This window comes from Ixodes scapularis, unplaced genomic scaffold, assembly GCF_016920785.2.
Source record: "Ixodes scapularis isolate PalLabHiFi unplaced genomic scaffold, ASM1692078v2 ptg000312l_1___fragment_3__unscaffolded, whole genome shotgun sequence".
NCBI lineage: Eukaryota > Metazoa > Arthropoda > Arachnida > Ixodida > Ixodidae > Ixodes > Ixodes scapularis.
The window spans coordinates 2963445-2976471 of NW_024609958.1; the positions used below are offsets into that span (position 1 = coordinate 2963445).

Here is a 13027-nt window from a genome sequence, read left to right on the forward strand (position 1 = left end):
TTGGGAGGATATTTCGTTTAGTTACCCGAACGAAGAGGTAAACTTTTAGTCCCTTGAATATTTTATCACGGGTGCCGTGCCACTACTTCTGGGCTTTCACTAAATATCGCGCTGCATTATTCTCTGGCGGTCTCAACCTACGATACATGGGTTATATTATGCCTAGGATTCCGTGTTTTCGGAGTTTAGTTCTCGTGAAACTAGGATTGTGTTTTTCAGACTTTATTTTTCGGAAAGGATTCGGAGTTTATCGAAGTTTACTCTCGTTATATTACCAGGTTTTTTTTTTTATGATAGGTTTATTTTACTCGTAGAACATAAAAATTCAAAAACAAAATAAATAATGACCGGGTACCATGACCCGTTGTCGCCAAGGAACTTCGACATGGTAAAAAGCTATCCCCTTTTTGTTAGTAGTTCCAAATTTAGAAGAAAACTGAAGTAAAATCTCCTCAAGACCACAGACCTTGTGCTCTTATTGAATTCCTTCGGAGTTTTTTGGATAAATCCGAATTGACGGGACATTTACCGGCGAATGTTTTTCGGACTTTTTTTTTCGGATTTATCCTAAAATACGGAACCCTAATTATATCTCCTAATGGCAGACTCAAGACAATCAGAGAAAAGAGTGGCGTTAACTTTCTCAAGTTAAAGGCAGAATGGGCAGCCACATGATCTCGAGCCAGTTATATGCCGCCCAACGTTGATCACAGTCTGCACTGGGGTTGGCAACCACATCGCACGTGCTAAGCTGCAGCCAGTGTTAGGAGTCGGATGGTAGCGTCGCTGCAGCGATTTGGCTGGCGTCACCAGCCGAATACTTGTTCACGCATTGGTTGTTTTAAGACCAAACCATGTGCTCCCGCAGTACTCGTGTGCAATCTATAGGAGCTGCATTTGAATATATTTTTTGTAAAATAGTCCCGCGACTACGACAACGATACGATACCCGCTACTCTGTCATTATGCTTGGCGAAGGGGAAGTTGGAAGAAGTTCACACGTATCATGGACTTTACACAGCGGCAAAGACGCTTCTTGGTCAGTGGCGTTGCGAGCAGGTATACTAGGATAGCTCAAGTGCCTGTATGTTTGTGTAAAAAGAAAAACGTCCCAACATAATGTGGTTCATTTGGAGGTCAGCGCGTTGGTTTAGCGTAAAGTCTTGAAAGAGAATGAAAACCCTAACAGAACACGAACAGCACATTCCTAAAAAAATTTACTTGATGTATTCTGTCCTTGTATAGTTTTTTCCCTATTGTTCCAAGGTATTTTAAATATTAATATTAGTACGTACTTCCTACTGTGGCTAGTGTTGCTACCACTGCTAATGCCCTTGCTTTCATTCCTGCTTCTATTTTGATAAATATAGAATCACCTTTACTACTTATAATATTATGTAATAAAATTAAACGAAGACACTTGACACTCCTGACGTGTAGGAATGCGAAAGAATTCTTACACGCAGCGCATTCCTACAAGCAGCGCGCCACGTCTTCCTTTTTCACACGGCGCTCCGGCAGTAACGTCGCGCTCCCTCACTGCGCATGCGCGGCACCCCCGCCGGCTCCACGGCTTCCGTGACGACGCATCTGTGTTGCTGTGCTCTTCTTTGTGTTTTTTTGTTGTTTTTTTGTTGTTTTTTTCTGAGGCACGTCCGCTTTGCAGTTAATGGGACTTTATGTACCGTTTCGGTCAGCCGATTAATATTCAGGTGTCGTCTTTCGCAGCTACAGACATGAGATATCGCCGGCTTCGTTCCATGGGGCAGTTACTGCTTTCGCAGTTATGTTTTGATATTTTAATAATTATAGCAGCAAACCAACTGGAAGGACCGGTCGTAAATATTAAGCAGGAATGTGCCTCATCCCCAGGCTGAACGACAGACGGCATTGCACGCGGCCATTGCCTCAGCATTTATGTCCACCAGTCATGGTCAAGATGGTTGTTTGCCTAAACGCAACATTAGGAGGCTACAGGAATTGTGAATGGATCGTTAGTTTTCTGTTTCTTCCAGCCCCTTTAGTAGTAGACGTGATCATGAGAAGTTAGGTATAAATATGAGAGGCCTTTTACATTTTATAAAACAAATGTCAACAATGTTATGCAGCTGTTGCACGTTAAAAATATTTCGTGCTATGTGCCGTCAGTGCACTGGATATAGGAAAATATCTGATTATCTGAATATGCATCACAAGGATGAGTGACTACCTCCCTCAGGAGGATTCGATAGAAAGACGCGTGGTCTTGCGAATGTAAAAAATGGTTCGCGAACTGGCTCTGCAGATAGTAAACAGAGAGCCAATAAGTGCCAGTTGTGTTTTGTCTAAACAGCAGAATTATGGCATGCTTTTTGCAAACCAAAACTGAATGATAAATAATTTTTTGAAAAATCTATAAAGAAAGGGCAACTGTCATTACTCTTATATTCGCAGAAAAAAAAAGGGCGAAGGCAGCGAGAACATTTTCTCGTGATTTACCTGATAGCCTTCGCGGGGGCAAGCTGACTCTGGCAACCGCAGGTGGTGGCCATTGCATCCGACCTCGCACTTTCCAGGAGTCCAAGTAAGAGCGTCTTCCGACTGTCGATCGGGTATAATGTCACAAATCATAATTGAAATAAAGCTCTGCCCAATGAAAAGTAACCAAACAAAACAAAATAAATTTATAGGTGATTATAAAGGATCGGGTTCTTTTTCCCTCAAGCAGGGAAAAGGAACCCGATCCTCACTTTCCTTCTCGGCAACCCTCCCACAACATAAAAGGATTTGATCACCTCTCGTTTTCTCCTCTACATTTTCTGAATTTTTTTTTAACCGCCTGCTTTATATTTTTGTGGAATTCTGGTGCGTGTACAATGAAAGTTTAAAATGAAATCCAAATAAATTAAAAATTGACTATTCCTCTTTTCTTTTTTTTTTTTTTTTGCCGTGCCTTTCATTTTTAAAACGCAAACGCTATTTCTTCAGTCATTGGGAATCTCACAAATAAAGACAAGATTAATCACGGTTAAGCCCAGTCCGAAGGCGTATCCAAATTACGGCGTCCGCGAACCAGGAGCACGGCGTCCTGCGAAGAGAGGGAGCTCCTCAAGGACGCCAGGTTGCGGGCGGACGGAGATTCCCCAAATGGAACTAAGTCCCGCAGCTTCGCGTTCAGTAAGCTGCCTGCGCACCTAGATTAGGGCTGTAAAAAAAATGAAGCGGTTTTGTATTTTAGTAAAAACATTTCCATTTGGCCGCCAAAATCAGGTATATTGGGTTCTTTTTTTTTTTTTTAATTTGATGCACGGAGGCTGCACAAAATAGTTTCAAAGTACCGCTGGTACTCCGAAATGACGGAACCTATGACGTAACGCTCCTTCCCGGAGCGTTACGTCATACAAGGAGTTTTCGGAATTTTCGCTCTCGCACATATTCAGCGCCTATCAAAGCTATGCACGCACACTCTCGTTGTTTTCAGAAAGTTCGGAAAAAGACGTCCCGACTGGTGACAGTTTGGGGGAATATAAATGGCAAGCTTGCAATTGCACGCGTTGCCTACACGAGCGATGAACCCTTGGAAGCCGAAAGATCCGGAGGTTTTTTGTGTTTTCTCGGGTTGGGAAACATCTTTGGGGAAAACGAACTATTCACATTCACGGGATAAAAATACTATAAAATTCTCCTCTAACTCATTTTTTTTTTTTCGAGAACATTTTCAGCTTCCCTTTAATGAGTTCGCATTACTGCCCAGGTACATGGGCTGACCTTGGACCGGTTTGCACTCGCCGAAATTGGCAACGTCGCCATTACATGGCGCCACAGCCGCACTGACAGTGGAGACTGGCTAGGAAGCACCTTCTGCAAGCGCCGACAGATGGCGGGCGGGGTGCGGGTGCGCGACGCGCGCCTTGGACGTTGTTTGGACGCCCTCGGAGGCTCCTGCCGCCGGCTTTGGAGACGTGTGGACGCACACGGGTTGCGTCGCGGTGCCTCGACCGCGCACGGGCACTAACAAAGTCACGTCGCGAAACGGCACCACTGTAGATTTGATCTTTACTCGCCATGTACATATCATTCAAACGACGCTAAATGTGGCGGACTTCACGCTGCACAGGCCGCTCATGTGCACATCTATCCACCGCAGGATTAAACACCTGTTTCCGGTGAATTAATACGCACAACAAATTGCCTCTGTCCTCTCATGCCTACCGCGCGCACATCCTTCATGCACACGGTATGAGAACTGATCTGTTGGTCGTAAAAATAAATGATATGTATGTTGGTGCAACCCCTCTCAAGCCCCTACTTAGTGCAGCAAGTATGATAGTGAAGAAGCAGGAAACTCGCTGATATCGGAGAATACAAAACAATATCTCCCTCTGCTATGCCTTTCCCAGTGCAAAACTAATCTTTGAGTATATTTCGAATGTACCAAGCTGCACACTATCATTAACAACTGAAAATGCATATTGCAGCGTTTATTATGGTAAAAAGAACATAAAAGAAAAATAAGTTGTTGCTATTTTGGCGCTATATGCCTGGAAATTAACGCGACCGACTGATCGATTAATTTGTATATTAATGGGTGGCGATTAATGGGATTAAATTTTTTAATCGATGCTAAGCCCCATTGACAGTTGTCGAAAGGTCGCCGCCTTGTCACATGGTGCCGTCTAATCCAAAAAGGCTTCAAGGTGACGGATAACACTTCCCACAAAAGAGAGATGAAAGAACTTGAAATAATTTGAGGTGTGGCTTGTGTACATCGTTGAAATGCCACTTGCAGTGAACAAGAGTGCTCTTGCATTCTTCAAACAAAACAAAAACACGACCGAAGAACTCTTGGAGGAGACAACCCTTTCCCTTTAGGATCACCTTTGAGTTATGGTGACGTCAAAATGACGCCTAGCTCTGGTTGGCTTTGATTAAAAGGATTGTGGGTAGAACTCAATGCTAGAGATGCCTTGAATATTACCCACACATTTGTCCATCAGCAGATGAGAGCTCGACGTTCTGACATCATCGCAACTCCAGTGCTAGAAGCAGACGAACTTATGATTTGCATTGTTCGAATGCTCCCACTTGCTAAATTTTATGTACGAGTCCTGTCGTGGAGGTCGTTAATCACGTCATTTGCGGGCGAGGGATGTGCATGCCTTCCTGCTATCTTTTTTTGCAAATATATTTTCGATCGCTACGCGCATTGCCGATTGACACGGCTGAGCGGGCGGCGAAGTTTAAACTCATCGTAAAAAAGACAAACATTCCAGTAGCATTCTCTTTGACTCGCGCGCACACCCCAAAAATAACTCGCAGTTTTGACGTAGAACTTCGTCTTTTTCCACGCTTGATGGCGGCTGAAAGGTTGCGAGATCGATGTCACAAAAACTTTGTTACGGAAGTGACGTCACACAGATAACACCGGCCTCCTAACGGCCTCCTAACGGCCTCCTAACGCATAAGGCCCGATCGCTTGCGTGCAGTGTTGGGAAGTACTTTAAGTACATTGTACTTAAAGTACTACTTCAAGTAGGTTTAGAAAACTTGTACTTTACTTGATGTACATTCTCTCAGTATGTACTTGTACTTTACTTAAAGTATTTTTTTCTGGTACTTTCCGAGGAAAGTACAATTCCCGACTCCAAAGTACATTCCCCAAATTTGGTTTTGTTATATTTGTGTCACGAAATGATGCCTTGTCAACTTCGAAGAAATACTGGGAGGGAAATTCCGCTCTCACCAAAAAGGTAAGCAGACGACGCATCACTCCGTTTCTTCTGGGGGCGGCTTTCCAGTAGCTTTTTGAACTCTCGCTACTTTTTGGTCGGTCAGCGCAAGCGAGGAGATTTGAAATATTAGGACACCAAAATCATCATTATCTTGCACGTGAGACTGTGGTGCGGAACAATTAAACTTTCAAGTCGAAGAAGAAAAACAACAGAGGAGAACGTCACAATGTTTTGAGACATTCTCTTTTGTCTTTTCCATCGACCTGAAAGTTCCTCAATGTTTTCGTACCCCAATCTCAGGTGTCATATTATGATTAATTATCACCACCTCGCTTTCACACTCACTGTTTCTTTGTTTTTTTCATTAAATAGACGACACTCCTCTATGAGAGAATTGCTTGCAGAAGCTATGGGGCTGACGTCATGCTCTCTCCTAGTACTGCGCACTGAATGAGGGCAATCGCATGCTCTCGTGCTCCCTCGCCAGCAGTAGATGGGTGTGTGCGCTGAGTGCACCCTGTCTATTTCGTCCCGGCAAACTTCCATCACATGCAGCGGTGAGTGTGATTTCGTCTTCCACACAAAATGCCTGAACATTCGCCAAGAAGATTACGACGTCCTTTTTCGCGACGGTGTCAGCATATACAAATGCACTGACTGCACTCGGCGTCCGTGCGGTGAGGAAAGGCTCGTCAATGCTGACGTGCTGTCGCCCGGCTCGACTACGCCCACTGCCATGGGCAGTGACGAACATCCTGCGAATTCGGTGGCTACTCTGACAGAGCTGCTTTTGAAAGTCGACCGGCTGGAACCTACAGTGACGTCACTCAAGCTCGAAAACGCTGCTATGAGGCTGGAACTGAAAAACAATGACTCATGTGTCATGAAGCGCCTGGACTTCGTGAATACAAACCTTGCGAAAGCCCTCGACGCTTTGTTGACCATTCAACCAACAGGGCCGGGCTATGCCAAAGTGGCGGGGAATGCAACGAGGCAAACAGGTGATGGAACGCCGCCTGTTCGTCCCAACGCTGCAAACAAGGCACCGGCGAACAACAACGAGACCCAACGACCTTCCAAACAGTCCACTTCTGCTTCCACCGCACCTTCAACGCACTCGGATAACGTCAGTCCGAGCTCAGGCAAACGCAACCAGCCAGAAGACGGCTGGAATGAAATTCAACGCCAGCGGAAGGCAGAAATACGAGAGGGTGCCCGCAAGTCGACGACTCTGAGGACCGTTCCCCGGGGTCCTGCCCGGAAAGCATTGTTCGTAACAAGGATGAACCCGGATACAACCACGGAAGACATCGAACAGTTTGTGGCTGATGTGGTGAAGGACGACACGTTCGTACGTACAAGGCTTAAAAGCAAGTTTTCTACATACTCGTCTTTTCACGTCGCAGTAAGTGCTGACACGTTTGATATTATTAACGACCCACTAGTGTGGCCTGAGGGGTGTCTTTTTCGCAAGTTTCGTGGTGTACTAAGAACCGACGAACTTGCTAATGCAGACACGGGAGAAGCTTAAAACTTTATCAATCTACTACCAAAACGTAAGGGGCCTTCGCACTAAGGCCGATACGTTCTCTGAGCGAGTAGCGCTTTCAGACTACGACGTGTATTATATTACAGAAACTTGGCTACTAGGTGACATCTCATCTTATGAATATTTTTCTGACAGCTACTCCATATTTCGCCGCGACCGCAATTACGGAGTTACCGGACAGAAATACGGTGGTGGTGTACTCACAGCCATACGCAACAACATTACGGCAGTTCGTCGCTTGGACCTCGAAAGCTATGAAGAACGTGTTTGGCTTGAAGTGAAAACTGGCGGACCCAAAAATCTTTTAATAGGAAATTATTATATACCCCCGTCTCTCGATTCCAATGAATTTGAGCAGGTTCTGATCAGTTTATCAGAAAAACTCGACGCCGCCAACTTTAACGTGATCATTGTCGGCGATTTTAATGTACCTGGTACGTGGTGGTCGAGCGAAGCTTCAGAGTCAAGCTGTCGCAAAGGAAATCAGCTCTTAAATTTTGTTCACTACAACGATCTTTACCGCGGCGAAGTTCCTTCAAACGTATGTGGAAACGCTCTGGACGTTCTTTTTACTAATCTTGAAACTTACAATATTGCAATAGTGAGCAATCCGATTGTTTGCGCCGATATATGGCATGTTCCATTTTCCGTTAAGGTAGACGTGCTAGTCTCGTCCGTGAAACACAAAAACATATATCGGTTTGACTACGCCAACGGCTCATATCTTGACTTTTATCTTTTCCTTGCTGCGCACGCGTGGGACGACGTCCTTCGTTTACACTCGATTGACGAGGCGGTCACTGCTTTGACCAATATTTTGATGACCGGCATGCACAGCTTTATACCTCGTAAACAAACTGATCGATCAAACAGATATGCCCCCTGGTTCTCTCGCGAATTAAAACGCGTAATGCGCAAAAAAAACAGAGCCACACGCTTCATTCTTAAAAACTACACGCGTACAAGCATCACCTCACTAAAGGAAAAACTTGGGCTACCACCTCTTGCAGACAGAAGGAAAATCTCAGGGCTTGCATCATTACATACTTTTTATTACCACTGCCCATCGAAAAGAGAACTGTATTGCCGGGCTGCACCCCTTATTTCCGCGCGTACTGACAATTCGCAAAAACTCCATTTGGTCACTCCACGAACAAACCTCTTTAAATTTTCACCATTACAGTTAGCTTCATACGAATGGAACTTTCTTCCTGATAATATTGTAATCATCCAAGAATCCTCTGCTTTCAGAGATTCTCTTAATACTTACTTATACGCATAGCAACCGTAGCACCTGTTTTCTTATTCTATTTCTTTTATGTTTGTGTTTTGAATAATGTTGTACTTGCCCCCCCCCCCCTTATGCAAAGCCGTACGGGCGCTTTAAGGGTATAATATATGAAATGAAATGAAATTTGCACCGTCTTTACCGCACTACTAACAGCAACGAAGTTTATGACAGGATAAAAATATGCCGAGCCACGGCTAAAGAACTGTATAAGCGCGATAAAGAGGCTTATCGTAGACAAGTCGAAGGGAGTGTTTCCAAGTGTCCCCAGGAGTTTTGGCGATTGGTTAAAAAGCATACTCGAGATAGGTCGAGTCCTGCTTCACTTATGATTGACGGAGCATATTCTTCTGATCCTGACAAGATATGCAATTAATTCGCAAAGTTTTTCCTGTCCACCTATTCATCAGTCAGTGTCGAAAACACAGAGATTTTACTAACTACTCATAACCATTTTCCTCCTCCGACAATTGACTTTGCCGACGTTGTTTGGGCAATTCATCAGCTCCCATCTAAAAAATCTTGTGGCCTTGATGGCATACCGAATTTTATAGTTAAGGGGTGTGTCGACATACTGGCTCCCATTCTACACCACATATTTTTTATGTCGCTGAAGCAGTCTATCTTTCCGACCGCCTGGAAAAAGGGCTTGGTAATCCCCCTTCCTAAATCAGGCACCTCAACGAATATCACAAACTGTAGACCGATATCATTGCTTTCCGCATTTTCGAATGTATTCGAAAAAATCATTCATAAGCATCTAGCACACTGTTTTAAGCACTTAATACCCGAAGTTCAACATGGTTTTTTGAGCGGCAGGTCTGTTGAAACAAATCTTGCGTGTTGTTTAAATGATGTTGCCCCCAGAGTCTGTTCTTGAGAGCAAGTTGACGCAGTGTATTTTGATAGTAGCAAGGCATTTGATCGTGTAAACCACAAGTTACTGTTACACAAACTTTATGTTTCTGGTCTCAGCGACGAGTACTGTTCTTGGTTTGAAAGTTATCTTTCTGCAAGAGAAAACTGTGTCGGCTACGCAAATCTTAGGTCTTGTTTTTTTCCTGTGCCATCTGGTGTACCCCAGGGTTCCAATCTGGGACCTCTTCTTTTTAATATATTTGTTAAAGATGTCCAAGACATCATTCGCCATTCGAGCCTCTTGCAGTTCGCTGATGACCTCAAGATCTATAAAAATATTTCGTCATTAAATGATTGTGCTCTACTGCAGGAAGATATCAACGCCATCTGTCCATGGTGTAAAGATAAAGGGCTTGATCTTAACATTGGAAAAACAAATGTAATATCGTTCACGCGGAAGACTAATCCAACTAACTTTCTCTACTCAGAAAATTCGTCGATTACTCGAGTTACGATTGTGAAAGATCTGGGAGTGATGCTAGACTCCAAACTCAACTTTAACTCGCACGCGACATACGTTGTGAGCTCTTGTTTTCGTCTTCTCGGTGCAATTTCAAGATTTAGTAAGTGTTTTTCAAGTGTTTACCTTTTCTACGTACTTTACCGAATTCTTCCAAAACATGACTTCTGCACTGTGATTTGGAACAGCCTTAGTGCTACAGCTTCCAATAATGTGGAACGCGTACAGAAGAGATTTGCCAGAACTTATCATTTTAGATCCCCATCACACGATCTATATGATTACAACGAAGTGCTCAGACAATTGCAAATCACTAACCTTGCATCAAAACGATGCTCGCGTGACCTTTTATTCTTGTTTAAATGCATACATTCTAATCACGATATTAGCTCTCTGGTCACATCTATTAACTATCATATACCCGGTAGAAATGTTCGTTCTAGTCGCACTTTCCATGTCAATTACAGCGATTTCACGTCACCCTCGGGCCGACTGCAAAACTACTTCAATCATCTGGAATCAGATGGCATTGACATTTTTAACCCTAACCAACCTCATTTTAGGAAGTTCTTGCTTCATGTATTGAAATAATGTTCATGCTTTGCAACTATTCAATTCCTGTGTTTTTTTTTTTTTAGAGGTGTGTGAGGCGACCATACTTTTCTTGTTTGTGTTTATATGCTATCTGAAATGTTACTAACAAGTGCACCAATGTATAGGCTTTGGCTGTTTTTGGGCACTCAAAATAAACAAACAAACAAACATTTAACCCCCTTGGGTGCAACAATCCAGTGCAAGCGGCGCCCAATTCAGAAGAGGGACTTCTGAATTTGACTCAATTCCCGAAAATAACTACTCTGTGGCCAAATTATTTATCAAATATTCGCCGCTGTTTTTGAAAATAGGTCATGCACCCCTGATTACCACTGGGCAATGCGTACCAGTGAAAACATCACTGTATAGGGGAATTGAAGGACACCATGAAAGATTGTGTTGAAATACTTGTACTTTACTTTCAAAGTACATTGTATTTGTAGTACTTTACTTCAAGTACATTCCACCGGTATTTTCGCCTTATGTGGCCCCGTGTTTACGAGATGTGTCACTAACTTGGTAACATTGTGAGCGTTTTCTAAAATGTTACTGGTGTTCACGCCAAACAGAGGTCTTTGCATTACACAAGAAAAATCTAGAAGGCTGCTTTGGATTATTTAAAAATATCTGATTTGTATTTGATTCTTCGCAATACTTACATTATGTCCATTGATTCTGCAGAATATATTTCCGCCCTCAATAACAACTTCGTAGCAATCAACTTCATTATAGGCCTCAGACAAAAACCCTTCTGAAAAAAAAAATGTTATGAAGGTGCAGCCAAGAAAGGAGATTATTGTGAGTTTTAGAATCGCGTACCGGAGCAAGCGCACAAATAATGATCCTTGGAGAAAGGGAACAAGGGTGACAAAAGAGCAACGCCCATCCCCACACACAGCAAATCTCCAAAACAAAGTTTAGGGGTTTGTGTTTTTCCTTTGTCCCCCTGTTCCCCATCTACAGAAATTACTATCATTATTCTTGTTCTGTTCGCTTGCACCTCTGCATTCATTGCATTATCATAACATGAACTGTGCGTTTGCGTTAGCATTGCGCAAAATGCTGGTATATTTCTAAGATAGTAGGCACAAGTCTGTCTAATTAAACTTTGATATTAAGTTCTAATTTTGTCAATCATTTTTATTCGTAAAATTAATCATTTTAAGTTATCTACGAAAACATTTTAATATGGGATTTGTAAATTGAGCCTTCTGCACAAAACATCCGACGTTATCGATAAACATCATCATCAGTTATTTTAGAGCGCAGCTCTTAGGGGCCCGTTTCCGGCTTGAGCGGCGTCGCCGTCGCCGTCGCCGTCGCCGTCGCCGTCGCCGTCGGCGTAACCGCGCGGTGCATTATGGGTAAAATTCCCCGCTAAATCTAGCGGAAAAATTTCCCCGCTAAATTTAGCGGAAAATTTTCCCCGCTAAATCTAGCGGAAAAATTTTTCTGAGGGGTCACGTGACCCCCCAAGGCCACATGACCCCCCCCCCCCCCCCGCCCCGACAACAGGTAACCCTCTGTACCCTTCCCTCCTCCTCCTCAAGAGCTGCGCTCCAATTCGGTGTTACAGGGAGTTGTAAACGGCTTTCATTTTTTAGCACTACACATTAGCTGAATTTTTAGTAACTGGTTGCTTAACCCTCTCAACAACTTCAAAAACCCCGAAATCCCGGGGGGTAGTGACCGCTTCATTTGCGACCTCCAGGATAATCCAATTCTTTGAGCGCATGCAATAAACGAAAATTAGCAGTTTAACAGTGCAGTCTGTGTGAGGCTCAATAAAGCTGCCCTGAAGAGGTTTCTAAGATCGCCTGAATATCGCGATACCTCACTCTGTTGGCTGTAAACATCCTAGAAATTCCCCAATCATTAAGATACGCGTCTGATTTTCCTATTAAAAATGAAATAAAAAATCGCGAAACAAAGTTTGTCTCCGGCGTTGGGAAGAGCATGTTCCGAAACCAGGACCGCTGTCAGCCAATAGCTGACAGTGGTCCTGGAACCTCCGACCGGCTGAATCGCGGAGTGATAGCTTCAATGCACGCGCCACGTTGCCCATTCAGCCCGCACTACGATTCAAACCTGCGAGCACGCGCTCGAGAGCTGACGACCGGACGATATCACTCCCTCGAAAAATAAAAATAAAAAACATGGTGCGCTGTTTTTGAGTGCAAAAATGTTCCAAAAGCCGCGTGAATTCATGATTGAAAAGGTTTACTCCGACTTAACATAACAAATTAATAACAAAAGGTACAGACGTTTCGCCACCTATGCAGGTGGCATCTTCAGTATACACTGACACAAATGAGGTGAGGTCGACCAGTCTACTTATCACACACGTCCCCGTAAACGTCCGGCAGGGGGCCACGGTTGGTGTTGCACGCCGATGAGTCACGGCGAATGAACCAGGACTCGACGAATTTTCTTTGCCCCCATTTTTGTTCTCGGGCCAGCGTTGTCGCATTGTCCAGGTCGAAACTGTGTCCTGTCGTCCAGCAGTG

General features: G+C 43.9%; 1 protein-coding gene across 1 annotated transcript; it reads left to right on the plus strand.

Annotated features, from left to right (window-relative positions):
- Window positions 1–6204: 6204 nt before the first annotated feature.
- On the plus strand, window positions 6205–10517 carry LOC120836532. The gene is made up of 2 exons (XM_040205493.2): window positions 6205–7062; window positions 9654–10517. The coding sequence occupies exons 1-2, from the start codon at window positions 6205–6207 to the stop codon at window positions 10515–10517; spliced, it is 1722 nt and encodes a 573-aa protein (XP_040061427.2).
- Window positions 10518–13027: the final 2510 nt, after the last annotated feature.